This window comes from Octopus bimaculoides, chromosome 24, assembly GCF_046866305.1.
Source record: "Octopus bimaculoides isolate indiv1 chromosome 24, ASM4686630v1, whole genome shotgun sequence".
Classification (NCBI taxonomy): Eukaryota; Metazoa; Mollusca; class Cephalopoda; order Octopoda; family Octopodidae; genus Octopus; species Octopus bimaculoides.
Genome location: NC_142951.1, coordinates 1,810,556 through 1,838,491, shown reverse-complemented (window position 1 = coordinate 1,838,491; position 27,936 = coordinate 1,810,556). Strand labels below are relative to the sequence as shown.

At 40.3% G+C, this 27,936-nt stretch overlaps 2 protein-coding genes across 7 annotated transcripts in view; both read right to left on the bottom strand.

The window, feature by feature from the left end:
• Positions 1-1,177: 1,177 nt before the first annotated feature.
• On the bottom strand, positions 1,178-22,493 carry LOC106875562 (chromosome transmission fidelity protein 18 homolog). 3 transcript variants are annotated; one of them, XM_089341251.1, is made up of 25 exons: positions 22,288-22,493; positions 22,084-22,251; positions 19,878-20,174; positions 18,434-18,604; positions 17,014-17,138; positions 16,494-16,577; positions 15,709-15,755; positions 14,965-15,157; positions 14,575-14,751; positions 14,204-14,301; positions 13,703-13,826; positions 12,966-13,069; positions 12,073-12,166; positions 11,358-11,456; positions 10,996-11,123; positions 9,870-9,944; positions 8,976-9,087; positions 8,364-8,534; positions 7,103-7,252; positions 6,322-6,452; positions 5,202-5,286; positions 4,534-4,595; positions 3,808-3,898; positions 3,529-3,607; positions 1,179-1,358 (listed from the first exon to the last, which is right to left on the bottom strand). In XM_089341251.1, the coding sequence occupies exons 2-25, from the start codon at positions 22,139-22,141 to the stop codon at positions 1,264-1,266; spliced, it is 2,850 nt and encodes a 949-aa protein (XP_089197377.1). In that variant the 5' UTR covers positions 22,142-22,251; positions 22,288-22,493; the 3' UTR covers positions 1,179-1,263. The 3 variants fall into 3 exon arrangements, with proteins under 3 accessions (XP_014779252.2, XP_089197377.1, XP_014779251.2); XM_014923766.3 differs by having other exon boundaries at positions 1,178-1,358; positions 3,808-3,895; positions 22,084-22,485; XM_014923765.3 differs by having other exon boundaries at positions 22,084-22,485.
• Positions 22,494-25,802: 3,309 nt separating this feature from the next.
• LOC106875561 (cytoplasmic dynein 2 intermediate chain 2) overlaps positions 25,803-27,936 on the bottom strand; it is an 85,948-nt gene continuing 83,814 nt past the window's right edge. For all 4 annotated transcript variants that reach the window (XM_089341252.1, XM_089341253.1, XM_089341255.1 and 1 more), the window contains one exon: positions 25,803-27,936. This exon is cut by the window's right edge and continues 231 nt beyond it. The gene's annotated coding sequence lies outside the window, so the exon portion shown is untranslated.

The window sequence follows — 27,936 nt, the reverse complement described above, 5'->3', positions numbered from 1 at the left end:
CTTAATTTATTGACCCCAAAAGAATGAAAGGCAAAAATCAACCTCGGCAGAAGTTGAACTTAGACGGACGAAATGCCGCTAAGAATTTCGCCCGGAATGCTAATGATTTTGCCAGCTTGGTGATCATCATCGTTTAACGTCCGTTTTCCATACTGGCATGGGTTGGACGGTTTGACTGGTGTCTGGGAAGCCAGGAGGCTGCACCAGGCTCCGGTATGATCTGGACCAGGGGTTTTCAAACTTTTTGACTTGCGGACCCCTTTATATTTCAGGCTTTACCTTAGGGACCCCCTTGTAAACGCTTATGAAATTTATACATAAATATTTGCTTAAAATAACATTTTTACATTTATTTATTTAACAGTATTTAACAAATAGGTTTATTGTCAATTAAAAGATTTTGATTAAAAGACATATATAAAATCAAATTGCCCATAAAAAGTATTTGCTGTCTACAGACCCTCTGTCTTGTCCTTGCGGATCCCCTGTGGTCCGCGGACCACAGTTTGAAACCCCTGATCTGGACAATGGACATGAGTTAGAATAAGGACAGTAATAAACGAGTGAAGAACAAATATACAGTGCATGTGTTTATTCAACAAAAAAAGAAAATAACCATCCCAAAATACAACAATATCTGTTTCAACACACAGTTTCACATCAGGCATCTTGTAACATAAATTCATAAACGTGTATATATATATATATATATATATATATATATATGATGGACTCCAGCGTCGTTAGATGACATATGAGGGTTCGACAATTTCTTACCGAACAACCACACAGATGATTGGTTTATAATTATCGAATGTTTGTGTACACCTGAGCTCACTCCCTCCATCAAATCGACATTACCTGTACAGGTGTACCTTGTGCCACATGTCAGATGACAAAATGATTGCAGACAACGTGAAATGAAGTGCTTTCCATACAATGATACATCAATTACTGCTATGATATTAACAAAAACAGAAAGAAAAAAAACAATCAAAAAATAAAAAGTATTAAAATAAAACTGCCACAACTTTGCCAAGGCGACACCCTATGAAGCTGAACAAATTTCAGTTTTCCTAAATTCATTGAGCTACATATGAACATATGAATATATATATACATATATATATATATATATATATATATATATATATATATATATATATATATATATATATATATATATATATATATATTCTTTTATATGTTTCGGCTTTGAGGCTGTGGTCATGCTGGGGCACTGCATGTATATACAAAGCATCTTCATAAGAAGTCCTGCACTTTCACTTGGCGTCGTACAGCATTTGAAAATCCTTCTTTGAATCGAAACCAAATCACTTTCATTAGGGGGTTCTTTTCTGAAAGGAATAAATGAGCATAAAAAAATAATAATTAATTAATTATGAAAGAAGTTTAAGAAAAGAATAAAACAATCAACAAAATAATAATGTTTTAAAATGTAGAAATTATTATTGTGTTTAAGTTGTATAAATGCCACATGGCAGTGAGATGTGGACACTAAAAGTAAGAGATTCACAGAGGTACTGTACATTGGACAGCAGAGTGACTGCGTATTAGATAGTAGAGGTATTGTATGTTGGATTGTAGAGTTAACTGTTTCCAAGTAAGACGATATTTCCCCATGACCAGACATGTTTTCATGGAAGATTGGAAATGAATGGTACTTTCTATATGATGGTGATACTCACTGGCAAACACTATGAGTTGGGAGTTGAAAGGATATGGTTAGTGTTGTTGATGGTAGGAGGGGTGGTCATGGCAGTGGTGATGGATGTGTTTGGGGTGGTGGTGGTGGTTGTGGTGATGGATGTGTTTGGGGTGGTGGTGGTTGTGGTGATGGTGGTGTGATAGTAGAAGTGGTGATGATGGTGGAGGTGATGGTGGAGTTTGTGTTGCCATCGTTGTTGTTGTTGGTGGTGGTGGTGGTGGTGTTGGTTGATGATGTTAATGGTGGAGCAAGGGAGGGTGATAGCACAAAAAAAGTGTTGTATTTTGGTGGAAATGGTGTTAGCAATGGCAGGGGTTGCAATAGTAACAGTAAAGCCAGTAGTAGCAGCAGTAGTGATGGTGGTGGCAGTAGTAGTAGTAGAGGTGGTGGTGGCAGCGGTGGTGGTGGTGGTAGTAGCAGCAGCAGTGGTGGTGGTGGTGGTAGTAGTAGTAGTGGTAGTGGTGGTGGTGGTGGTGAGGTGGGTGTTCTGTTTTGGTGGAGGTAAAGCATTTAACAGAGGTCAATGTTGTTAATGAAGTTTGTTTGTTTTATTTCAGGAGGTGTTGGCAGTGGTGGGAGGAGAGTGGTGGTGCTTTGGGCAGCAGTGGAGTTTGTGCCATTAGTCTTCATGCTAGTTCTCTCACCTCTGCATCCTCACCACCACCACCACCACCACTACACCCCTCCCAATCCCCCAGCTCTCACACACAAACAAAAGCACACACACTCAAATGTACACACACACAAAAACACATACACAAACACACACACAAAAAAACACACACACATGCACAAATATAGACACACACAAAAACACACACACACATACACAAAATAGACACAAAAACACATACACAAACACACACACACACACACACACATACAGAAATATAGACACACACAAAAACACATACACATACACACACACACACACCTTCAATAATTTATAGTACTTCCAACAGTTCCCACCTCCAGTGCTTTCCTAAACACCACTGCAACCACCACCCGAACCAACACTTGCTACTGTAACAAACACTCCCCCACCTGGCAACCTCTCCTCCCTAGCCCACCACCATCACCTCTGCACTACTGCTACATGTACTGCAACTACAATCTGTCACCACTACCACTACTACTACTACTACTACCACAACCAGAACACTAGCCATCAACACTACTAACATCACACACACACACACACACACACACACACACACACACACATGTATTCTTTCTTTTATTCTTTCACTTGTTTTAGTCAGATGACTGCGGTCATGCTGCAGTATTGCCTTTTAGTTGTACTTATTCTATTGGTCTCTTTTGCCGCACCGCTAAGTTACGGGGACATAAACATACCAGCATCAGTTTCCAAGCGATTGTGGCAGCGGGGGGAGGGGGGGGGGGGCTGAACAGACACACACACACACACACACATATATATGTATATATATATATATATATATATACGACAGGCTTCTTTCAGTTTCCGTTCACCAAATCCACTCACAAGCCTGTCGTTGGCCCAAGGCTATAGGCTATAGTAGAAGACACTCAAGGTGCCATGCAATGGGACTGAACCCGGAACCATGTGGTTGGCAAGCAAGCTTCTTACCACACACTCACGCCTGCGCCTATATATGTGTATGTATCTAATATACACAAAGATATAATACACACACATGTGTGTGTGTATGTATGTATATGATGGTGATGATGATGATGATGATAAGGTGATGGCTTTCTTCTCTTTCTCGATGGTAACTTTAATTTACGATTCATTAAATATGTGTTGCACGTACCTTTAACAACATCAGTGGGGTCCACCTGAGAGGAGGGGGCCGACTGCTTAATAATACGGCCAAAGAAATCCCGCTCCGTCTGAAAGAAGGAAAAGAAAAAAAATCCATGGAACTTCCTGACAAATTATGGGGGAAAAAAAAGGAAAAGAAAAGAAATGGTGAAAAGAAATATTAACCAGACATTATAAAATATATATAGTAGTAGTAGTTGTAGTAGTAGTAATAGTAGGAGGAGGAGGAGGAGGAGGGGGGTGGAATTATAATCCTGGGATGACTTACATGCTCCTTGAGGCCGACTGATTGTGGTACTAACTTCTGCCTATGGTTTGGTATGACACCAGTTGTGGTGGTGGTCGTCATGGTTGTACTGCTGCAACAGACAGGAGTAAGTTGAGTGTTTAAACACATCTACTGAGGTATAGCTTCAGCACACACACACACACACACACACACACACACACACACACACACACACACACACATACAGCTTAAGTGTCAACCAATGGTTACAATACACACATACATGCATAGACACACACACACACACATAGAGACATACACACATAGACACATACACACACACGTGCATGCATACAGACAGACAGGCACACACACACACACACACACACACAAACACAAGCAAATATTTGCGACAAGTGTGTACACCTGTGTGTAAGCACCTGTTGTGTTAGGACGATATGAAAACATTATCACAAAGAGAGAAATCACTGAAAAAGCTTGCAAATGGCAAGGAAACGACTTTGACCAAAAACAAAAAAAAAGAGAAAAAGAAAAACTGACTCTTTAACCAACAAGTTAAACAAACGAGTGGTTAATTAGTTGGACAGATAGTTAACCAATTGACCAATAATAAAGTGGAATTGAACCAGTGCATGTGTTATCAATATTGGCATTATGACCCTCCCTACACACAACAAAATTATCAGAAATACAGAAAAGGAAAGAATTAAAGAATCATAGAATTTGGAATGGAAGAATACTGACTTTTCATTTCTTATCTGTACAGAAGAGGACTTGTCAGCCATCCTCATCTTCTCTGCTGCAATCTGAAACATCAAAGAACCATAAGATATCAACAGGAACTGCTACGATCAAAGAGTTACACACACACACACATATATATATACACACACAAACAAGAGGGACGACTGAAAAGTTCATAGTCTGACCAAGATACTCTCATGGAATGTGACCAAATGGGGTTTATTTTTCAACAAAGTCCACCCCACCCTCCTTGCAGTCCACACACACCTCTTCTGTCATTGTTGCAGTTCTTCGATCCCTTTGGTGAAGAATCTTTCATCCTTTCATCCTGTTGGCCAAAAAAGGTCATCGACAGCAGATATGGCGTCATCCTCACTGATACTGGTTCCCAACCAAGTGTTTTTTTTCATGCTGGGGAACGGATGATAGTCAGATGGGACCACATCAGGAAAACAGGGAGGCTAATCACCCAGTTCAAAGCCACAGTTATTAATAAGAAGAGTTGAAAACGAATAAGGCATAATTAGGAGTGTCTATTTACTTTCGAGATGTCTGTGTATACACTTCTACTACAAACACATATATATCCACATATACACACCTAAGGCTACACAAATTCACATATATAACAGCCCCAGCACTCAACCAGTACCCCCCCATCTACTTACCTCCCGAGCAATCATTTGTTTCGTAGCGTAAGTCAACTGCTTCTGTTGTTTCATCCCAGGGAACTTGACAACCTCTTCAATGTTACTAAAGAAGAAAAAAAAAACATCAAAATACAACAGCGTGACCCCCCCACACACACACACACACACACAAAGGGATTTCTACATAATCTACTGAACTTCAGGATGATCTACATAATCCCTTGTAGAAAACAAAGGAGATTAGATTTTAGATCAAAAAAGAACTTTGTTTATCTTATGAAAAGAAGTATAAAAAAACCCACATTATTTATGGGATGATCCAATATATACACATATACATATATATATATATATATATATATTTTTTTTTTTCTCCATATTTTTTCTCCTTGTTTCTCTCCTTATTTCTTTGTCTTCCTTTCAGTTGAAGAGCATAGGCTCGAAACATCAAAGGCTTTCTCTATTCCCGAGCGTTAAACTAATACATCCATTTGTTGTTTACACCACCTGTCTTTATCTGTTGTTTTTTTTCGTAAATTCTCCCATATATATATATATATATATACATACATGTGTTAATTATATCAAAGACAATTAATTAATTATTATCAATTAATTAATGCATTTATATTTAAAGACAAATTATATACTTAGTATTAATTTTTTCCTTAATTGGTTTTTCAAGCTTGCTACTTGATAAAATCTAATGTAGATTTTATCCTTATATTTTATATATACATACATATGTGTGTGTGTGTATATATATGTATGTGTGTGTGTGTCTTTGAATTTGTGCTTGTCTCCCATTACCACTTGGCAACCAGTGTTGGTGTGTTTACATCCATGTAAGTTAACAGTTCTGCAAAGGAGTTCAATAGAACAAGTACCAGGCTTAGAAAAAAAAAAAAAGTACTCGGGTGGGGTGGGGGTCAATTCATTCGACTAAAAATTCTTCAACGCTCCAGCATGGCCGCAGTCCAATGACTGAAAGAAGTAAAGATAAAAGGTTGAGAGAGAGAGAGAGAGGGAGAGAGAGGCAGGCATAATGCATGAAAGGGAGTGGGGTAGGGGTGAGAGTCATGTGGTGGCGTTTAGTGTTCATTCTACATTTTGGGCAGGCGATAGTAAAACTACTTACGGTTCCAAGACATAGTTGTACTGGCCATCAGCTGATTTCTCCTGCTGGTAGGTCATGTTATAAGCGACCATGGTGATGATGAGTTGCCTCAAGCATTCCTTTTCCCGATTGCTGTACAACTGCATGTTAACCTGCAACAGAGTGTGCACCCCAAGTTAACATCTCAAATGCATGTGCACAGCTGCATGTATGCACGCACACACACACACACACATATATGTTTCTCTGTGTGTGTGTGTGTTTATCTATGTGTGTCTGTGTTTATTAATCTGTGTGTGTATGTGTGCATGAGTGCATGCGTGCATGTCTGTATATCTGTGTGTGTGTATTTTTATCTATGTGTGTCTGTGTCTATTAATCTGTGTGCCTGTGTATGCGCATGTGAGTGCATCTCTGTTTAAATGTGTGTGTGTGTGTGTTTATCTATGTGTGTATGTGTCTATTAATCTGTGTGTGTGTGTGTGTGTGCATGCATATAAGAGTATGTATGCATGTGCATTATTGTGTGTGTCTGTTTATCTATGTATGTGTGCGTGCACGTGTGCATGTGTTTGTGTGTGTTTGTTCCTGTGCCTATGTGTGTTCAGATGCAAACAAGGCCAAATGGTTAAGAAGTCCACTTCACAACCACGACAGATGGAAACTGTGCAGAAGCCTGTCAAACAGATTGTACCTGTAAAAACAAGCAGAGCATTTGGGTTGGGGATGGCGGGTTCAAATGCTGAAGGATTAAATGGTTGCAGATTAAATGAGGTGCAGTTAAACGTGAGGGGATACTTACGGGTCTGAGGGCCGGCTGAAGGATGGACATTAAAGGGTGGATAACTTCCTGGATGATAGAACTGAAGTGGAGATATTTGCGAACAGACGGGTGGACGTCGGATAGAAGGGAACTGATCAGGTTTTCGGTACGTGTTTTCTTAAAAAACATCTGAAATGGAGAGGAGAGAGGGAGATGAAGATGATGACGATGATGATGATAAGAACAATAACAACAACAATGACAATGGTGGTGCTAGATGGAAGAACTAAGCAACATTGCAAAATGAATATCTGGTGAAAGAGAGAGAGAGAGAGAGAGAGAGTGTGTGTGTGTACATGTACGTGTATGTGCATTTTTGTGTGTGTGTGTGTATGTATGTGTATATGTGTGCATATGTCTGTGTGTGAGCATGTATACACATATATATGTGTGTGTGTGTGTGTGTGTGTATAAGACCTTCGTACATTGGGCCTCACCGAGGCGATGACTACGGACCGAGACCTTTGGAAATGGGCTGTGCGTGAGAAGACCCGGCAAGCCAAGTAAGATCGTTGCCAGTGCCCCTGGACTGGTTCTTGTGCGGGTGGCACATGAGATGCACCATTTTGAGCGTGGCCGTTGCCAGTACCGCCTGACTGGCTCCTGTAGGATTTTCGAGCGAGATCGTTGCCAGTGCCCCTGGACTGGCTTGTGCGGGTGGCACATAAAAGACACCATTTCGAGCGTGGCCGTTTTCGTGCGGGTGACACGTAAAAGCACCCACTATACTCTCTGAGTGGTTGGCGTTAGGAAGGGCATCCAGCTGTAGAAACTCTGCCAAATCAGACTGGAGCCTGGTGTTGCCATCCGGTTTCACCAGTCCTCAGTCAAATCGTCCAACCCATGCTAGCATGGAAAGCGGACGTTAAACGATGATGATGATGATGATACACACACAATATATATACACACACAAAATATATATACATACCTATTCACACACACTATATATGATGATATACATATATATATATATATTTATATATACATACACATGTACATACATTATAGGCTTCTTTCAGTTTCCATCTACCCAATCCACTCACATGGCTTGGGTAGACCGAGGGCTATCATATCACTCACCCAAGGTGCCACACAGCGGGACTGAACCCAAGACCATATGGTTGGGGAAGTAAGCTTCTTAACCACACAGCCACGACCGTTTATCGTCAAAACCAATGGAAACTAGAACATCCTCACCCCCAGTCCCCACCGCAGCCCCTCACAAACGTACACTTACCTCAGTGTTTTGATGAGGGTAGAGTATTTTGGGGTGCGTGTTTGAGGCAAACATGAAGTGAAACACAACGCACAGGTAGGGACGGTACTGCATCATCGTATAATCTTGGTTCGAATGAATGTAGCAGTTAATCTCATCAACAAAACCCAACCAATCAAGAGCCATGTTAATCTAACAATGGAGAAAGATTAAAAGATTAACAGAAAGATTAAACGATTAACAGAAAAATTTAAAGTTTAACAGAAAGATTAAAAGATTAACAGAAAGATTAACAGAAAGATTAAAAGATTAACAGAAAGATTTAAAGATTAACAGAAAGATTAAAAGATTAACAGAAAGATTAAAAGATTAACAAAAAGATTTAAAGATTAACAGAAAGATTAAAAGATTAACAGAAAGATTAAAAGATTAACAGAAATAAATAAATTTTAAAAAACACTTTCCCCAAGTTGACCCGCAAATGGACAGCCCCACTTCTCAAGAAATGGGGTTAGACATTGAGACAGAGACAGTAGACGAGAGATGAGAAACGGCTCAGTCTTATATCTTCATGGTGTGTGAACAACAACAATAAAAACAAAACAATGAGAAGGGTGAGCAATTTAAACTTACTCCTCCCATTTTCGGGTCCTTAAACTTGACTTCGAGGTAATTTTGAAAGAGGCCGTGTAATATCTTGTCGAATTCACCAGCAGCATAGGTGGACTGTAGAATGTTCTGGAATCTGCAAGAAAGAAGACGATCCACAGAGTGAGATAGACTCGACCCAAAGAACATTATTACCATCTCTGGACCAAAACTGATGCTAAATAGGGATGTTGTCCACCTCTGTCAATGCAGATACCGTCAACCAGTGTCGCATAACCTGCCCACTCAAAAGTACCTTGGATTGTAGGGCGACATGCCGTGCTTGAGGAGACCTATTGGGTCAAGTACATCAATATCAATATCAAATCAAATGGAAATTGTAGTTGTGGTCCCCGTGCTGGTGGCATGTGAAAAGCACCATCCAAACATGGCCGATGCCAGTGCCACCTTGACTGGCTTCCATGCCGTGGCATATAAAAAGCACCATCTGATTGTGGTTGATGCCAACTCCTCTGGCCCCTGTGCCAGTGGCATGTAAAAAGCACCCACTATAATCTCGGCGTGGTTGGCGTTAGGTTGGTAAACAAGCTTCTGAGGCCCGTAGCCACACCAGAAACTCTATCTCACATCTGGTGGCATCAATCTGTTTCTTTGTCTCACATCTTCTAAGTCTGGGGTGAACAGCTATGGTGCAATATGACACGCTGTTGTGTCATTCTGATGAGTCAGTGAGTCATCGTGTTGCATCACAGTAAGAGAGTCAATGAGTCATGATAAAGATTGGAGATGAGTGTTAGAGAGTAGTTCGAGTCACGGTTGGTCACAGACCAAGGAGTTGAGGCAGCTTCTTACTTGGACGAACTTACAAAGGAATTACGCAAACAACAGAGAACACAATAAAGAGATCAGTTGACTTACCGGGCAGTTGGTGTTGTATTGGGCTGGACATTAGTGGCCAAAGTCTGCAGGTCTTGAACGGTCAAATATTTACTCCTGGAACAGAAAAGCTCTGGTAAATACTACCACTTTGACAAACAACAACAATGGGATCCTCTGTGTGGTTGCTCAACTTGCTAGAAACAGCAGCCAAATCTCTGTGCGGAATGGAACAATGTGAAATAAAGTGTCTTGCTCAAGGACACAACATCTCGCTGGGAATTGAACTTACGACCTTACGCTCGTGAGCTGAATACCCCTAACCACTACACCATGCACCTTCACAAGATTAAACTTACAACCTTCTGAAATTCCTGCCATTTTATGTTTTCTCTGCAGACATCAATTTTCAGATGTTTGAACAACAACACTGACCCCGACCCCTCACTGCTCTCCTCCCTTCATCCCTCTCGTTAAATAATAATTAACAGTGACACCACCACCACCACCACCATCTCCCCAATACATATACACAGGGTTGGCCAAAAGTCACCCAACAGTAAACCAAAATTCCATAAATTCTATCTGTTATTCTGTATAGAAAAATGGTGTCACTCAAGAAGGACTTCAGTTTGAACAATTTTCATGTTGATTCTCATTTAGATGCTTTTATGAAATTCTTTCAGTTGTTAAACATAAATAAATCTTGGAATTAAATGGTTTTGATTTACTGTCAGGTGACTTTTGGCCAAACCTCTGTGTGTCTACGTGTGTGTCTGTGTGTGTGTTGGCACTTAGAAAATCATTCGAGCGAGATCGTTGCCAGTGCCGCTGGACTGGCTCCTGTGCAGGTGGCACGTAAAAAACACCATTTTGAGCGTGGCCATTACCAGTACCGTGTGACTGGCCCTCATGCCGATGGTACATAAAAAGCACCCACTACACTCTCAGAGTGGTTGGCGTTAGGAAGGGCATCCAGCTTTAGAAACTCTGCCAGATCAGATTGGAGCCTGGTGCAGCCACCTGGTTCACCAGTCCTCAGTCAAATCGTCCAATCTATGAAAGCATGGAAAGCAGACGTTAAACGATGATGATGATGATGATACATATATATGTGTGTGTGTGTGTGTGTGTGTGTGTGTGTGTGTATGTGTGTGTGTGTACTTACTTCTTGAGCCGTGGCATCCTGAAGACGTCATACCAGACACTGAATAAGCTGCGTTGGACGTCTTTCTGGCCAATGTGCATACTATTGACCAGACGTAGATTGAATTCTTGCTTCTGGCGTTGCACAAACTGGAAATAAAGACAGAGATAATGGTTGGCAGTGGGGAGGCACAGTGACCAGGAGTTTGTGAGATGGGGGTGGTGGGCCATCGTACAAGATGTTTTTCACTTCCAACTTTCTTTGATGAGGAAACAAAACAAAGTTGAACTCCATCCGATCCATGCCAGCAAAGAAAAGCAGACATAAAAACGATGAAGAAGACTGAATGGAGACAGTTCTTCCCCAATACAACACTCACTCACCTGCAAAGTATTCAGACAAGACCGAATATCGTTGCTGGTCTTCTCACAGAGCGCCATTAACGCATTCATTTCGGCTTTCAATGTTTCCCATCTTGAAACCTAAAACCAAAAGAAACATCGACCATCGTAAGGAACATGCGATTGGAAACGGTATCATGATATGCGTGCAAGAGGAAATCAGATGCTTCCACAGACCAATGCCTGCTTCCGTCTCAAAGATTTAAACCAAATGTCAAAGGGTGTTGTTCCAGCACCAGGGGGGGGGGACAGGTACAAGCAAAATTGGAGTGTAGGTAAGAAGTCTGCTTCCATCCTTAAATTTCATTCAAAGATGGGAGGCATGGGTGAATGGGCAAGAGAGAGAGAAAGAGAGAGAGACAGACAGACAGAGGAACAGACAGATAGATATATATGTGTGTGTTACTGTCTCCTGGCCTTTACTTCATGTGACAGTTGTAAATGAATGTCACTGTCATACAAGCGGTGTCGTTTGTTTCCAATATTCTATGGATGCATGTCTGGCCAAGGAGGGGAAATATTTACGTTGCTTGGAAACAGGTGAGGGTTGGTCACAGGAAGGGCATCCGGCTGTAGAAAATTCACCTCAACAAATTCTGTCCAACCCATACGAGCATGAAAATAGGACATGAAAACAATAAAACAATGATGATGATGATGATGATGGTGTGTGAGAGAGAGAAAGAGAGAGACGAACCTGATAAAGTCGTCCTGCCAACCTAGAGGAGTCTGTAGGAGGAAAGGTGAAGATGAGGGCGACTGGTCGCAGCTGTCGGAGCGATGGCACATACCTGGGTATGACAGAAGATAGATTGACTTTAGAAAACAACAACAAAAATATTCTTAGAGTAACTGGGATCAATGTAATCAACCTAGCCCCTTCCCCATAAAATTTCAGGCCTTGTGCCTATAACGAAAAAGGATTATTTTCAACAGGTAAGAAGCTTGCTTCCCAACCACATGGTTCTGGGTTCAGTCCCACTGCATAGTACCTTAGCCAAGTGTCTTCTATTAAAGCCTCAGGCTGACCAAAGCCTTGTGACTGGATTTGGTAGACGGAAACTGAAAGAAGCCTGTTGTGTGTGTGTGTGTGTGTGATTTGACTTTGTGCTTGTTACCTACCACGGCTTGACAACCAGTGTTGGTTTGCTTACATCCCTCCAACTTTGCAGTTTGACAAAAAGACAAATCGATTAAGGCTTTAAAAGAAGACACAAGTACTGGGGTCAATTCATTCGATTAAAACCCTTCAAGGTGGTGCCCCAGCATGGCCACAGTCTAGTGACTGAAACAAGTAAAGGGTAATACTAATGGCTTAACATCAAAAATTTTAGGGAAATAATCCCTAAACACCTTAAACATGTGAGATACTCATTTGTTTTTAATCAATGCTAGAAGTACTCTTAAGTCTTTAGTCATTATTGTTTAGTCATAAATCAGCTCTGATTGAGTAGACTTAGACATTGTTCAACAGGATGTTGAAAATTAAGTTTAGATCTTAACAGAAGGAAGAACAGATATTCAAAGAACGGCACAGAAAGAAGAACCAAGATCTTCACAGATGGAGAAGATACAAGAGTTAGAACTCACATGTCATTACAAATACAAATGATTGGTCGAAGCAACAATCCTTTTTCTTTCTTTTTTCCTGTTTGTCCTTCTTTGGCCAATTGCAGGAGGACATTGATGGCTGCCTGGAAATGAAAGAGAGAGAGAAATATAGTGTCTAGTTTGGAGTAAAAGTGAGGTGAAGAATATCTTAGGTTGCCCAGAAAGTTCTGAGCGTTTTTAAGCTAAATCTTTTAATGCTTCATTGAACACACCTGAAACGTAACACAGTTAAAACTTTTGCATTGCTTGAAGTGGAGGTGCATCTCTTCTTTGTTCCTGACTAAAATTAGATTTGTCTTTCATTCTTGTTACCATTTATTGACATTTGAAATGGAGAACCAAAAATTTCATATTCACATTTTAATGCTTTTCTTTTTTTAAAAAAAGGAGAAAATGCTGCAAAGACTTGCAACAACATTTGTGAAGATTATGGTGATGATGATGATGCTGTAGGGGAATCAACTGTTCGAAGATGGTTTGCAAAATTCAAAGCTGGAGAGTTTAGCTTGGAAGATGACAGTGGAAGACCTTCAAAGTTGGATGAAGATGTTTTGAAGGCAAAGATCAAAGGAAACTCAAATATCATGACATGACTTGTCCAAAGTGCCACACAGTGGGACTGAACCTGGAACTATGTGGTTGGGAATCAAGCTTCTTACCACAGAGCCATTCTAACTAACCAACACATCAGCTCCACCCAACATGGACTAACGTACCTGTGGGGCTCCGTCTATTTCATCAATGATAAGACAATTGGGCCGCGGGTCACTTTCAACCACAGATTTCATCAAAATCGCAGATTCTATCTTTGTCTTCACCACTTCTTCACTGCGGTCGTCACTACAAGAGACAAAAGAATGGTTTCTTTAGAAATTTCCAGAAGCAATCAAAGAATAAAGGCAACGGGAGAAAGGTAAGTGGATATTTAATTATTTCCGGAGATGCCCACCATTACTCTCTCGTAATTGCTCCCTTCTTGCAGCTCCCTACCCATCCACCCACAATTTGGGCACCATTTGTAATCCTCACCCCTGCATTAATCCTTTATAATCTTTAGATAACACTACATAATCTTTACAAATGTTCCTTTCATCTTTTTGGGGGTTGATAAATTAAGTACCAGTGGAGTACAGGGGTCGATGTAATTGACTAGTTCCCTCCCCACAAATTTCATCCCTTGTGCCTATAATAGAAAGGGTTATTACTGTTGCCCTTACCTGGCATTCATCTCCACTACATTGTAGCCTGCATGTTTAGCAATGACGTGGGCCAATGTCGTCTTGCCCAGACCAGGGGCACCATTTAACAAAACAATCTAGAAAAAAAAACAAATGAAAAAGAAAAGGGAGATGAATGTCAAGATGATGATGGTGATGGTTATGATAATGAATTTGATGACGATGATGAAGATGACAATGATGATTATCATCATAATGATGACGGTGATCATGACGATGATGACAATGACGATAGAGAAGCAAGGTCAAAGTTGTAAACTTTACTAAACAATGACAAACATAAAATAAAAAATATTCAATTTTAAAAAAAAAAGAAAAAGAAAAACAAGATCAAATGTGAAGTTGTTTACCTTCTGAAGTGGACGATTCTGTTTGTCCAATTCTTCGCTGACCATTTGCTGTTGTTTCTTCTTGTTAAAGTGGACATTTGTCTTAACATCAGCCTTCTTGTGGTTCATTTTGATTGGTCTGTTAAACACAACATGGTCCCATAATTTCAACCAATGCAACAAGGAACGGTTGATATTCTGTAAGAAGAGGAATCGAGAAAGTCACCCTCTTGGACTCATAAACAGCAATGGAAACCCTTGTCATAACTTAGCAAGCCTTTGTCATAACTTTGCAAACTCTTGTTATACTCCATCCCATACAACAACAAAATCACTCTCCGCCAGCCAGGTTACTCCCTAATACTAAAAAAAAAAACTTGATGGAAGCCGGGATTGAACCTGAGAACTTACCTCTTCACTGAGCAGCTCTGCGTAAGACCTTGGGGCATATTTGTCCACCCACAAATTGTCTTCGTTCCCTCCTGTTGTTGGTCGCTCTTCATTGTGGATGTCATCCACACGTACTGATTGTGCTTCCATTTCTTCCCCAGAGACACCCTCTGCATCTGTATGTGTCCGTCCACTGCCGACTGAACCACCTTCCCTACAACACAACAACAAACATAAGAGACATCTGAATTCCCAGGTGTCACTGACCCCTTAGCATCTAAACTGGCCATATCCAGCCAAAATATTCTCCCTGTTTTACGTTCAAACCAGCCACATTCAGCCTCTCCTACATCCTGGTTATGGCACAGTTAGAGCATAATTAAGGATGTGGTTAGGGTAATGCAATTAGAGAAGTGATTAAGATGAACTTAACCCTTTAGAACACACATAATTCTGAGTCAAATGTAACGCTTTTTTATTCACCTTGTTTTGAATTAATCATGCATTATCTGATAGCTTTGAGATTTTCATGAGGTAACTGCTAATTTTTAGAATGATATTGTAGGGTTAGCGTGAGAGGCCAGATATGGCTACATTGTACATAAAAATGGTTCAATATTTTAGTTGGATATGGCCGGTATAAATAAAGGTGAGTAAAAATTGGGCTTAGAAGTGTATTCAGTTTTTTAAGGGTGTGGTTAAAATTATACTTAGGGGTATGATTTAAAGTGCACTGAAGGGTGTGAAGGAAATGGTAAAACTTACGTAGCTGAGTCTAGATTATTGATTTCTTCTGAAATTTTGATGGCTTTCTGGAAAGAGAAGGGAAAAAAATAAGATCAGGTTCAAGAATTAGGAATGGTCTCAAATACACACAGGTGGAAATAGATAGATAGACAGGTAAAGAGATATAGGCAGGTAGGTATGTAGATGGATGGATGGGCAGACAGACAAATAAATAGACAGGTAGGTAGGTACTGTATATAGACAGACAGAGAGGGATATAGAAAGACAGGTAGAGAAATGTAAACAGGTATGTATCTAAATGGCCAGATGGGCAGACAGACAGCTAGGTAGATATGTAGGTAAGTATATAAACTGACAGGTAGAGAGATATAAGTAGGCAGGTATGTTGATGGACGGATGGCCAAACAGACAAATAAATAGAGAGGTAGGTAGGTACTGCATATAGACAGACAGGTATCAAGGTGGCTGGATGGACAAATATACAGATAGGTAGAAAGGTATATAGAAAGACAGGTAGAGAGGTGTGAATAGGTATGTATGTAAATGGCAGGATGGGCAGACAGACAGCTAGGTAAATAGGCAGGTAAGTATATAAACTGACAGGTAGAGAGATATAAGCAGGCAGGTATGTTGATGGACAGACAGACAGATATATAGACAGGTAGATAGACACAATGCCCCACCCCACATTAGCCTCCTGAGACCCCAATATTCCCCCACTTGGTAGATGTCCTAATTCCGCTATGATAGCACCGAAATATTCACCGAGCCATCAGTGGCCACGTAAATTAGACAGGACTTACCTCCAGATTAATTTTCTCCATCAGTCGTGAGAATGGTTCATCAAGGAGTTGCAGAGAATTCTTGGTGTTGATAACTCTTGTAGCCTGTGAAAGAAATTAAAAGTTACCATTTATTGTTGTTGTGGTGGTGGTGGTGGTTTAGTCCTTAGAGGCCCATAGCCAATTGGTTAGTGTGTTTGGCTCACGACTATAATGTCGTGGGTTCAATACCCAGACAGGATAATGTATTGTGTCCTTGAGCAAGGTACTTCATTTCACATTGCTCCAGTTGACTCATTTACTCAACTGTAAATGAATATCAGCCGAGTGGTGGTAGAGCAGCTCTCTCTCTCTTGTCCTCTTGCTCTCTCTCTCTCTCTCCTGTCCTCTCTCTCTCTCTCATTTATCCTCTCTTGCTCTCTCTCCCTCTGGCTCTCTCTCGCTTGCTCTCTCTCCAGTTGTCACACCCAGAATGCATCACTGGGCCAAAATGAAACATGAACGAGATGAGGATTCCTCTCCTTCCACACCTGTGTCTTACCTCTGCTTCAAGAGTCTCGCAGCTCCTCATCCTCATGTAAGCTCGAGTGCCATCGGAAGATGTGACACTGAAGAAATTGGTCTTCGGAATGGAGAAGCTGACACGCTGCCTCTGTTTCTTGGCATCTGTAAAAACAAAAAAACTGACTCAAAGATCTTTGAATTTATTTCACAAGAATTTTGAGTATTGAAACCAATCTTATTAAGATTTCAGAAAAGTCAGAACAAATGAAGCCCACAAATAACATTCACCGGTTGTTGTTTGTTTATATTTCTCTTCATTTTCCTAAATAGTTGTTGTCTTTCTAGCCAAAGGCCACAAAGATAAACACTGCATGGCACCTTGAGCAAGTATCTTCTACTATAACCCCTGGATTGACCAAAGATTTGTGAGTAGATTCGGTAGATGAAAACCTATCATGTATGTGTGTGTGTATGAATGAGTGGAATGTGTGTAAGTATATATGAGTGTATTATATATATGTGTGCGTGTGTGTCCATGTCTTGACATTGCATAATAGCCATAAGCAAGCATCCATATACAAACACCAACCACAGAAAATCTGCTTCAATAAATTCCATCTAATCCGTGCAAATGTGGTGTTAGGATGTTGCACTCACAACAGCCAGATTGTCGGTTCGATTCCTGGACTGGGTAGCCTGTTGTGTTCTTGAGCAAAACACTTCTTCATTTCACGTCGCTCTAGTGCTGTGTGGGGACAAGAACATCAAAGAATAGACCCAATGTTTCCTCTCTGTGTCCTAAAAGATGACTAAAAGAGGTTGAGGTAGAATTTTCATTCTGACCTCATTAAAACCCTCACCAGCAAAGACTACCCCAAAAAACAGACCTTTGGGTTGGAGGATTGTCACCTGCGCAGTGCAAAGGTGTTGTCCATCAGGAGTAGAAGGGAACCATCAATAAGCAGTGCATGCAGCGACACACTGTTATAAGGCAACCCCACCTCACCCATAATACATCAAGTAAGCATGGAAGATCATCATCGTTTAACGTCCGCTTTCCATGCTAGCATGGGTTGGACGATTTGACTGAGGACTGGTGAACCAGAAGGTTACACCAGGCTCCAATCTGATTTGGCAGAGTTTCTACAGCTGGGTGCCCTTCCTAACGCCAACCACTCCGAGAGTGTAGTGGGTGCTTTTACGTGCCACCGGCACGAGGGCCAGTCAGGTGGTGCTGGCAACGGCCACGCTCAAAGTGGTGTATTTTATGTGCCACCTGCACAGGAGTCAGTCCAGCGGCACTGGCAATGATCTTGCTCGAATGTCTTTTCACGTGCCACCGGCACAAGAGCCAGGAAGGCGACGCTGGTAATGATCATGCTCAAATCGTGCTATGAATGTTAAAACAGCGATGATGATGATGTTGTTTATATTGCAAACAGGTAAGAGCAGTTTACCTTGACTTTGTGTTTGCTGATATTCCTGAGAATTCCTCGTCTTTTGTCGTAAAGCTTCTGTTTCCGTGCAAAAGTCGTCATCAAGAACATCGTGCCAAATCGTTGGTTCCACATCGAAGTTTCCAGACGTTGTGCCTGGCATCAGTTTCTGTCTTTTAGCAGAAGGAACAGCTACAAATAGGAAGAAAGACAAAATACTAAAAAAAAAATGAAAATAAAAATGTAAAAACAAAACTGTACTGTTGAAGGAGCAGACCTATGATCAAAGGCGTTCTATCCATGGCCATCCCATTTGTTAAGGGATATACAGGAACATATTAGATTGGTCTAAGACAACTAGGCTTCTGGAAGATCTTTTAGTTTATCTTTTATTTGTTTGTCATTAGATTGAGGCCATGCTGGAGTACTTGAAGAATTTTTGTTGGTCAAATGAATTGACCCCAGCACTTTTCCTTTACGCCTGCTACTTATTCTATCGGTCTCTTTTGTTGAACTGCTAAGTTACAGACGCATATACACACGGTCGAACCTTGAAGAGAAGCAGGGTGTGATTTTAAAGAATTCGGTCCGTATTTCATTGGCGCGGCAGTAGTTAATACGCAGGACGGTGGTGCATGGTCAATGTTTGTAACAGTGGACAGGACAGCCAGCAGCGAGTTCTAAGAATTAACCAATACCGAGATGGAGGAACGATGTCGCTTCGAATAAAACCTTAAGATTCAAGAATAATTAAAGCAAAACACACAACTATCAAGGGAAATAACTCTTTGATCAGCAAAGTTATCTCCCTTCACAAACGTATTATTCTGCACCTCAGGGGGTGAATAGAAATATGCATATTCTTTTATTTCTAGGTCACTGGACTACGGTCAAGCTAGGGTAAAGGGTAAAGACACCCTTCCGTCATAAATGACCATGGGATTGCACCTAGAAAGTTCCCCCTCTAAGTCCTAACAAGGTTGTTTACGGAAGACCCTCAGTCGCCCATTCATAACCAGCCTCCCCTCCCCTCCTCTCCATGCCACTGATGTTGTCCTAGGGAAAGGCAAAGGGGTCGATACAGCTTGCCACCAGTGACGTCACAACTCATTTCTACAACTGAGTGAACTGGAGCAACGTGAAAATAAAATATCTTGCTCAAGAACACAACCTGGTCCGGGAATCGAACTCACTACCTCATGATTGTGAGCCTTCACTGCTGCCAGGGTGACACCTTGAAAAAGATCATAGCGACCGCTTTATTTATTCATTTTGTCCCCATGGAACTTATTTATTCATTTTGTCCCCATGGAACTTCTGATATTTCTTTGCACATCAGTGTCATTACCAATACATGTCACATGACCAGAACAATGCCACCTCTAATTCCTTTCACATCCCGCTTTACTCTGTGCCACGTCGTTCCTGCACACTGATATTAAATGAAATTTAAATTAAAACTTACCGTTATTTGGTGAAGTTGCTTTACCATTGATATCACAATGTTTACCATTTTCAGACTGCTCAGCACCAGAAGCCAAAATCTCTTCCATCTCATCCTCTGATGGAAATTCCAGCACACGCTTTGATTGACCATTCCTTAGCTGCTCGTTAATTATCGTATCTGGAGACAAAGGATCAATTTCGGTAAACTCAGAACTCAAATTCAAAGCTTTGTCTGGAGGAATTTCTTTATTTTTCTGTGTATCACCAGAATTGAAGTTTAAGAAACGCCTGGAAGCAGGGGCTGTTATTTCTGGAACTGAAAGATATAACAAAACATGAAGAACCAAAGACTAATTCTGTACATTATTTCAACAATCAGATAAAGTCATTCTTCCATGTTTCAACAGGTTTTTTTCATGCAAGAACAAAGCTAAATTTCGTAGAAGAGGTTTGCTATGAATGGAATCAAAGAAATTTGGTAAGAAAAGGATTGATCCTTACGTTGCTAGATTTCTGCTGATATAGACTACTTTTATTTCAATTAATTTAGAAAATAATGAAGAATTTATTAACACAACTTTGTTATTATTAAGATGACGTTTGGAACATAAATTAACACAAAATCTTTGATGGAAGATTTTAATTTAGATCACTTTAACCCTTTTGTTACCATATTTCCATTGAAATATACTGCTTATGTTTTAAGGAATTTTGAAAATAGCCAAGAATTTAGTAAAGTGATTTTGTCGTTATTAACCGTTTCGTGTTGAAATTGCTCAGCTAAAAATAAAGCTTATTTATTCACATTGTTTTGAATTCGTCATGCATTGTCTCATAGCTTTGGGGATTTTGATGATGTTATTGTCTGTATTTAGAATGACATTGTAGGGTAGGTGTGAGAGGCTAGACTTGGTCGGTTTGAACTTAAAACAGGCAGCATATTTGGGCCAGATATGGTCAATTTAGATGCTAAAGGATTAAGATGGTGTTTGAAATAATTTGAGGTGGCCTTGTCTTGCAAGACACTTGGTGACCTTAACTGTGCTGGTACCAGTCACTCTGTAAAATGGTTGGCGTCAAGAAGTGCATTCAACTGTTGAAGCTATGCCAAAAACCAGACAGCAGAGCTTGCAGCAATCCTCTTGCTCGCTGGCTCCTGTCAGCAGTAGTTTGGAAGATAAAGCAATTAAGGATATGAAGACAGGGAAAGCTTCCGGCCTATTAGGAATCACCAGAGATGCTTAAAATATCTGGCAGAGTGGAATCCGGCCTAGTTAACCATATAGTTAATCAGGTTGTCCACGAGGGAGTCAATCCAACGACTGGTGTAGCTGCATTATAATCAACTACCACACAGGTAAAGGTGGTGCCTTCAACAGAAATAATTAAAGAGGATCAAATGGTTGAACCAAGTTGTGAAAGTTACAGAAAGGGTCAAAGCTCAATGAATTAGGAAGAGAGTCTGCCGTTTAATCCCCCTTATCACGAAACGATAATTAACTCAGGTTAATTAATCTTAGAAGTCGATTATGTAAAATAGCGATTTATTTTTGTAAGTTATGTGAACGTCGTTTCCATGTGGCCCCTTCTGTTTTGTATCAATGTAAGGGTCGTTGTTTACGTCCAGATTTCGTTACCTCCGTAGACGTTTTATTTCCCAACAGTGAAGAAAAGGATTATAATTAATAATACTAACGTTTCGGATATATGTACATGTTCAGCAATTTTGAGGAGAGAATTAATCGATTATAACGATCCCAATATTTGATTAATGCTTTAATCAACTCCGGAGGAATGGAAAGGAGAACGACATCAGCGAGAAATGAACCCAGAACGTTAAAGAAATAGAAGAAACACCACAATGGAATTTTTTTCGGCGCTCTAACAATTCCATATCGGTTCGTATTAATTTTTTGTTAATTCTTTTTAGGCTCTTTTTGTAATAATTACGATTTCCTTTCCGTTTATAATAATAAGACATTCATCGATTTCAACAACACGAAACGGTGGTAAAGTATGTTTCGCAACATAAATCTCCCATCGAAGTCTGGGAACTTTCCTAAACACAAGTATTTTTTTTTCTCTCTTTCTTTCCTTGTTTCTACAGCTCACGTTCGAAATTTGTCAAAATTTAGTCAGAGATTAATCGAAACGGTAACAAATATCCTGAATACGACAAAACTGCAATATATCATATTGTATTATATCATTTATATACAACTTACCTTCTAAATCGTCCATCGCTTGCATTTCGTCGGCGTACATTAATTCAAACTCATCCATTTTTGTAACTGTTTATCCACTCTTATTTCCTAAAATCCAAGTTTTATATATAAAGGTAGGTATACGTGCGTGTGTGTGTGTGTTTGGGGATGAGTGAACAGATATGAAACCTACAAATACATCGTCGTAGGATCGATAGTACCTACATCGTGTTTGTGTTTTGGTTATTAAATCACACTTCTTTCGGAAGCAAAGTATTTCTATATATTGATTATATGTCATGTATCCATCTCCGTGAGTATATAGCTGTTACACTATCTACAAACACAGGCCTAGCATCATCGCACTCAGCTTGTTTACAGCTGATTTCTAGAAATTCATTTTCCCGCGAAATATTACTACACACCAGATTTATCTCCCTTACCAACCTTTCTTCCCCCCCTCTCTCTATCTATCTATCTCTCTCTCTCTCACTCACTCACTTCTGTTCTTCTCCAGCAAACTTTATATTATGTTGTGTCTGCGGTGGGGGAGTCATTCTCTTCCAGTGCCTTGACACAACAGAACATGCTTCAACACACGAACTCATATAAAGATTCTTGCAAACCAAATCCCAAAACGAAACTTTATATCAACGTCACACAATCTTTGTTTTTCCTTGTTCGAAATTTATTCTCAAATAAACAGTAACATTCTTAAAAAGACTCATGAAGAAAGAAAAAGGTAAGAAATTGAGGAAGGGTTCATTGTCTATTCTTTTTATTTTTATTCCTCAGCACTATGGTCGTTCTTAAAGTTTTCGTATTCTTGTGTTTCATTTAAAAAGAAATGTTTTGAATTTTTTTTTCTAAAAAAAAATTTCAAATTTCTTACATTTTCGCTTCCCCTTTTCTCATTTTGTAGCCTTCCTTTCCTATTTCATCCACCCATCTTTTCCACCTGAAAGGGTTATGCAGGTGGAGTCCTCGGGTACCTCCTCCATAGGGTCCTGTCAGAAGCAGCAGTCATTTATCTGGCTGGATTCCCAAACACGACCAACCATCTCATTCTTGGACTACCCCTAGGTCTGCTGTCAGTTTGGCTCAGCTTGAAGAATCTGTCTTGCAATTCTGTGCTGCAACATTCATATCATAATGGAGTGGTGACCCCTCAATGTGGCTTAACTTGGAAATATTCTCTGCTCCCTGGGCTCTGCACCTTGTCACATTTAAGGCTCTCTATTAGTTATGATCAACAGGATGGCCTGCTTATGAAATTAACATGCAAGTGGCTGAGCACTCCACAGACACGTGTACCCTTAACATAGTTCTCAGGGAGATTCAGCATAACACAGAATGTGACGAAGCTGGTCCCCTTTGAATTACAGGTACAACTCATTTTTTCCAGGTGAGTGAACTTATTGTGAACCAGACAGTCTAGCCAGTAATCCACGCACCTTCCCTGTCAAGTAGTATTACTCAAGAAATCTTTCAGACGACCTCACTTGTACTCATAATTGTACTCTTTCTGTCAATAATATTCCTGACCATTGTAATCTCTAAATATTTTTCTTCACTCTCTAAACCACAGTTAGGTCAATTCCTTGTTATATTCTACATATGCCAGGTCTTTCTATACAGGTAGCATTTTCTTAGTAATTCAGTTTTTCCCAGAAGAATTGAAGGATCTCAATGGGTTCTTGATTTTGTAAAACACGTGGAAATGTTTTCATGTTTATGTGTTTAAAAATTCATCCTTTTATGCACAATATCCTACAGATACATCAATTTTCTAAAACTTTTGATTCCATAGCCTCTCCAGATAACTGATTTTTTTCCAAACATGGGGTGGAGGTCACCTAGGTCAACACATTCTAAATTAAACGAATATTAAATAATTAAATGAAATCCAGGTAACTGTACATTAGTATAAATGATACAACTTTATTAACATTGTACTATGCAAGGTACCAACAAACTAGTCTGGTGGTTGCAAGAATTTGAAGTTCCTCTTTGTAAATTAGCACCGATTACAAGAAGTTCTGAACCATAAGTGTCTGGAACGTTGGTGTTATACCTAGATTTGCCTTCTTTATCTTTTGCCATATTATGTTCAATAATTTTTAGCTTTTTTCTTCTCTCTCCTAATAAATATTTCCCTTTATTTGTTTTCTGAATAACAGTTTGGTACAGTTCTTAGCTCTTTTCCTCATTTATCACTTTTCCTATAAAAAGTCGTTTACATTTGCCACAGTGTAAAGCTAAAAGCCATGCATCACTCTAGTCCCCCCCCCCCCCAGATATCTTGTAGTTTTGCAGGGCCTTTAGGAGTCTGTAGGAAACTTTCATAAAAAGTTATACATCTGCGTTAACCCCTTCGGATAAGTCATTTTATCAGCATCGTCGTCCATTTTCCATGAAGGCATCAGTTGAACAGGACAACAAGAGCCGACAGATGAGAGAACCGCATCTTGTTTCAGTGTCTTTGACATTGTTTCCATGGCTGGATGGCCTTCCTGTTCACATTAAGAAATTAAAAGAACCTGCTTCAAACTCTGCTATCTTCAGTTTATCACCCTGTCCGGTCTTCCGTACCATTTCACTTATACGCACCCCCTACAACTTCACCCCCTTCTCTCGCTGCCCCCTTTCCTCTCTCTCTCTTTTCCAGCTGGGGTAGCCATCTCCATCTACCCCCTTACTGCAAGATGCCCGCTCCTGTCCTTCTATCAGAATTGGTTGGTGAGTGTATATATGTATGTGCTGACGGATGACTTGTATTCATGTGATAGCTATACGCTGCACCTTATCATGTAAGTGGCTGGGCTTCACTCATAAATAGGTAAGGATAAAGGGGCCATGGAGAAGTACCCATCTGTGACAGCGTCTGGAAATCCCTTTCTATTTTCTAGGTGTATCGTTGCCAGCTTTGACCTACGTTCCCACCGAGGGTTCCCGGTAAATGAGAAATTTAATTTTGGCAGAGTTGTTTCCCTTACATCTTATCGTCGCTACCTCCCCGGGATCAATTTCTTCGGCTGAAGGCCCCATGCCCCAGCATGGCTGCAGTCAAATGATTGAAACAAGTAAAAGAAAAAAATAAATATACACACACATACTGACAAGTATTATGCCAGCATGGAAAGTGGATGTTAAATGAGGACGACAACGATATATATGTGTGGTGGAATGAAACGTGGTGTGGTCACCGAAATAGTTAAACAGATTGTCCAGGAAGATATTGTAAGCCAATAACTGCTGTAGCAGAATCATAGTCAACGGTGATAATTATTGAGGAATCAAATTGGTGGACCAAAGTTAGAGGAAGTGTCATAGCTTAAGTAATTAGGAAGAGAATTGGCGTAGATGAGATGCTGTTCGATTTTGTGTCAGGGAGAAGAACTAGTGAGGCTGTCTTCATGGTAAGACAACCTGCAAGGGAAGCATTGAGTGAAAAGTAAACTGCTGTTCTTGGTATTTGTCAATATGGGTAAAAGCTTTTGATAGGGTCTCTCTCTGTCTCATCTGGTGGTTGGCGTAGAAGCTAAGGGTAGATGAAGGACTGGTGAGAGCTGTCCAAGCCATGTACGGGGATGCTGTCGCTGAGGTGAAAATCAGCAGTGAGTATAGCAACGGATTTAGTGTTCAGGTAGGAGTTCATCGGTTATCAAGCAATGGACAGAGGACAAACATCGACACATAGACACACACATATATTTATAGATACACAAACATGACAGAAGTAAATAGACATTGTTTTATGTTTATTTTAACTTGAAAAGGTTTATATTTTCTCAGACTGTTTAAAAGTACCCTTCAATCATCAGACAACATGCTGTGCTTGAGAAAACCTGTTGAGTCAAGTGAAATCATAGTCGTGGCCAATGCCAGTGCCGCCTGACTGGCTCCCATGCCAGTGACATGTAAAAAGCACCATTCAGGTGTGGTTGATGCCAATGCCACCTGAAGGGCCCCCATGCCAGTGGCACATAAAAACCACCCACTACACTCTCAGAGTGGTTGGCGTTAGGAAGGGCATCCAGCTGTAGAAACCTTGCCAGATCAGGTTTGAGCCTTGTGCAGCCTCCTTGCTTGCCAGTCCTCAGTCAAACTGTCCAACCCATGCCAGCATGGAAAGCAAACGTTAAACAATGATGATGATTTTTATGTTTCAGGTTCTATATGAGACTGTTTAATCGTATTTCTTTAATTCTTTACTATATGTGACTGTTTAATCATACCACATACAAAAGGAACCTCGGAAGTGTCCAAATTTAATAGAGGCCATATTGTAGGTGGACTTAGCATAAAATTGTGTAAAATTAGGATCCTGCTTTCTACAGTGAATAGGGTGATTGTACAATTCACCAGAGGAGGAAGGAGTCCACATCACCTTGCCCAAGTCAACCAGGGCCCTCTGACAGGAGCCTTTGCTTTGTTAAGTGAAGTGTGGAGGATAATCCCCATTGTAAGGCCTCTGACATAGCAGAACAAGCTGATGTCCGTCCCAGAACAGCTGTCAGATATCTCCACAAACTTGGCTACTATAGCAGAGCAGCAAAAAGGAAGCCACTTTTTCGACCAGCTAACATCAAGCGAAGAAAAGATGGGGCCAATGAGATGGTGGAGAGGCCACTAGCATTTTGGGACACTGTCATATTCTTTGATGAGTCCAGATTCGCTGTATTTCCTCACGGTGGTCGAGTGTGGATCTGGAGACTCTGTGATCAAGAATTTTGCAGCCAACAATGAAACATGGCAGCTATTCTGTGATGGTCTGGGGAGGAATTTAGAGCAATGGTTGATTAGAACTGGTGGAGTGTGAGGGAAACATAAACTCAGATAAATATGTGTTCATATTGCAGAAAGGATTTCTTCCAATCTTCTCCGGTGGTGAAATGATTAAAGAAGACTCTTTATTTATGGAACATGGGACTCCTTGTCACACGGCTAAAATGACCCAAGATTTTTTTGGCTGAGAATGGTATTAAAAAGCTTCCATGGTCAAGCCAGTCACCAGATATGAACCCTATTGAACACTTCTGGGACATAATGGACGGGACACTTTTTAAAAAGAACAAGAAAGCATTTTCAAAGCCAGATCTTTTAAGAAACTTGGCAAGAAATTCCTCAAGAGAATATTCGTCACCTGATGAGTGACATGCCTAATAGGGTCCTTGCATTGAAAAATGGAAGGGGCATGTCTACTAAATATTAGATATTTACATTATAACAATTGATAAATAATTTGAACGTATAATTTCAGATTTAAAGAAATTTTAATGATTATAAGGGTGTCTATTTACTTCTGTCATGTTTGTGTATATACGACGGGCTTCTCTCAGTTTCCGTCTACCAAATCCACTGACAAGGCTTCGGTCGGCCCGAGGCTATAGTAGAAGACATTTGCCCAAGGTGCCACGCAGTGGGACTGAACCCGGAACCATGTGGTTGGGAAGCAAACTTCTTACTACACAATATATCATCATCATCATCGTTTAACATCCACTTTCCATGCTGGTATGGGTTGGACGGTTTGACCAGGGGCCAACTAGGTAGACGACTGTTTTGGCATGGTTTTTACAACTACACACACACACACACACAACTGCATAATATATTTTGTTTTAGAAAACAGCAAAATATTCAATACCCACTCAATACACTACACATATACAAACCTACCTTCAAGCATACTGAATACCTGTAAGTAAAAATATAATATTTATGTAGCATCAACATTTACAGTAAGTATTTGATGCATTGTGTGTGTGTGGGTGTTAGGGGGATAGTAGTGTGTCTGTGTGTGGGCATTATCTGTCAATGAGTAGGACAGAGGTGGCTGTGCGTGTGTGTGTGTGTTGATGTGCTTAATAG

Bases quoted from the DNA above. Each gene is read 5' to 3' on its own strand.
- LOC106875562 (XM_089341251.1), bottom strand. From the start codon at position 22,141: ATGGATGAGTTTGAATTAATGTACGCCGACGAAATGCAAGCGATGGAC. The intron at 14,302-14,574 runs GTAAACAACTTC...TTTTTTTTCTAG, and splicing joins AGAATCGTCCACTTCAGAAG to ATTGTTTTGTTAAATGGTGC. The intron at 6,453-7,102 runs GTAAGTATCCCC...ACTCTGTTGCAG, and splicing joins TTCAGCCGGCCCTCAGACCC to GTTAACATGCAGTTGTACAG.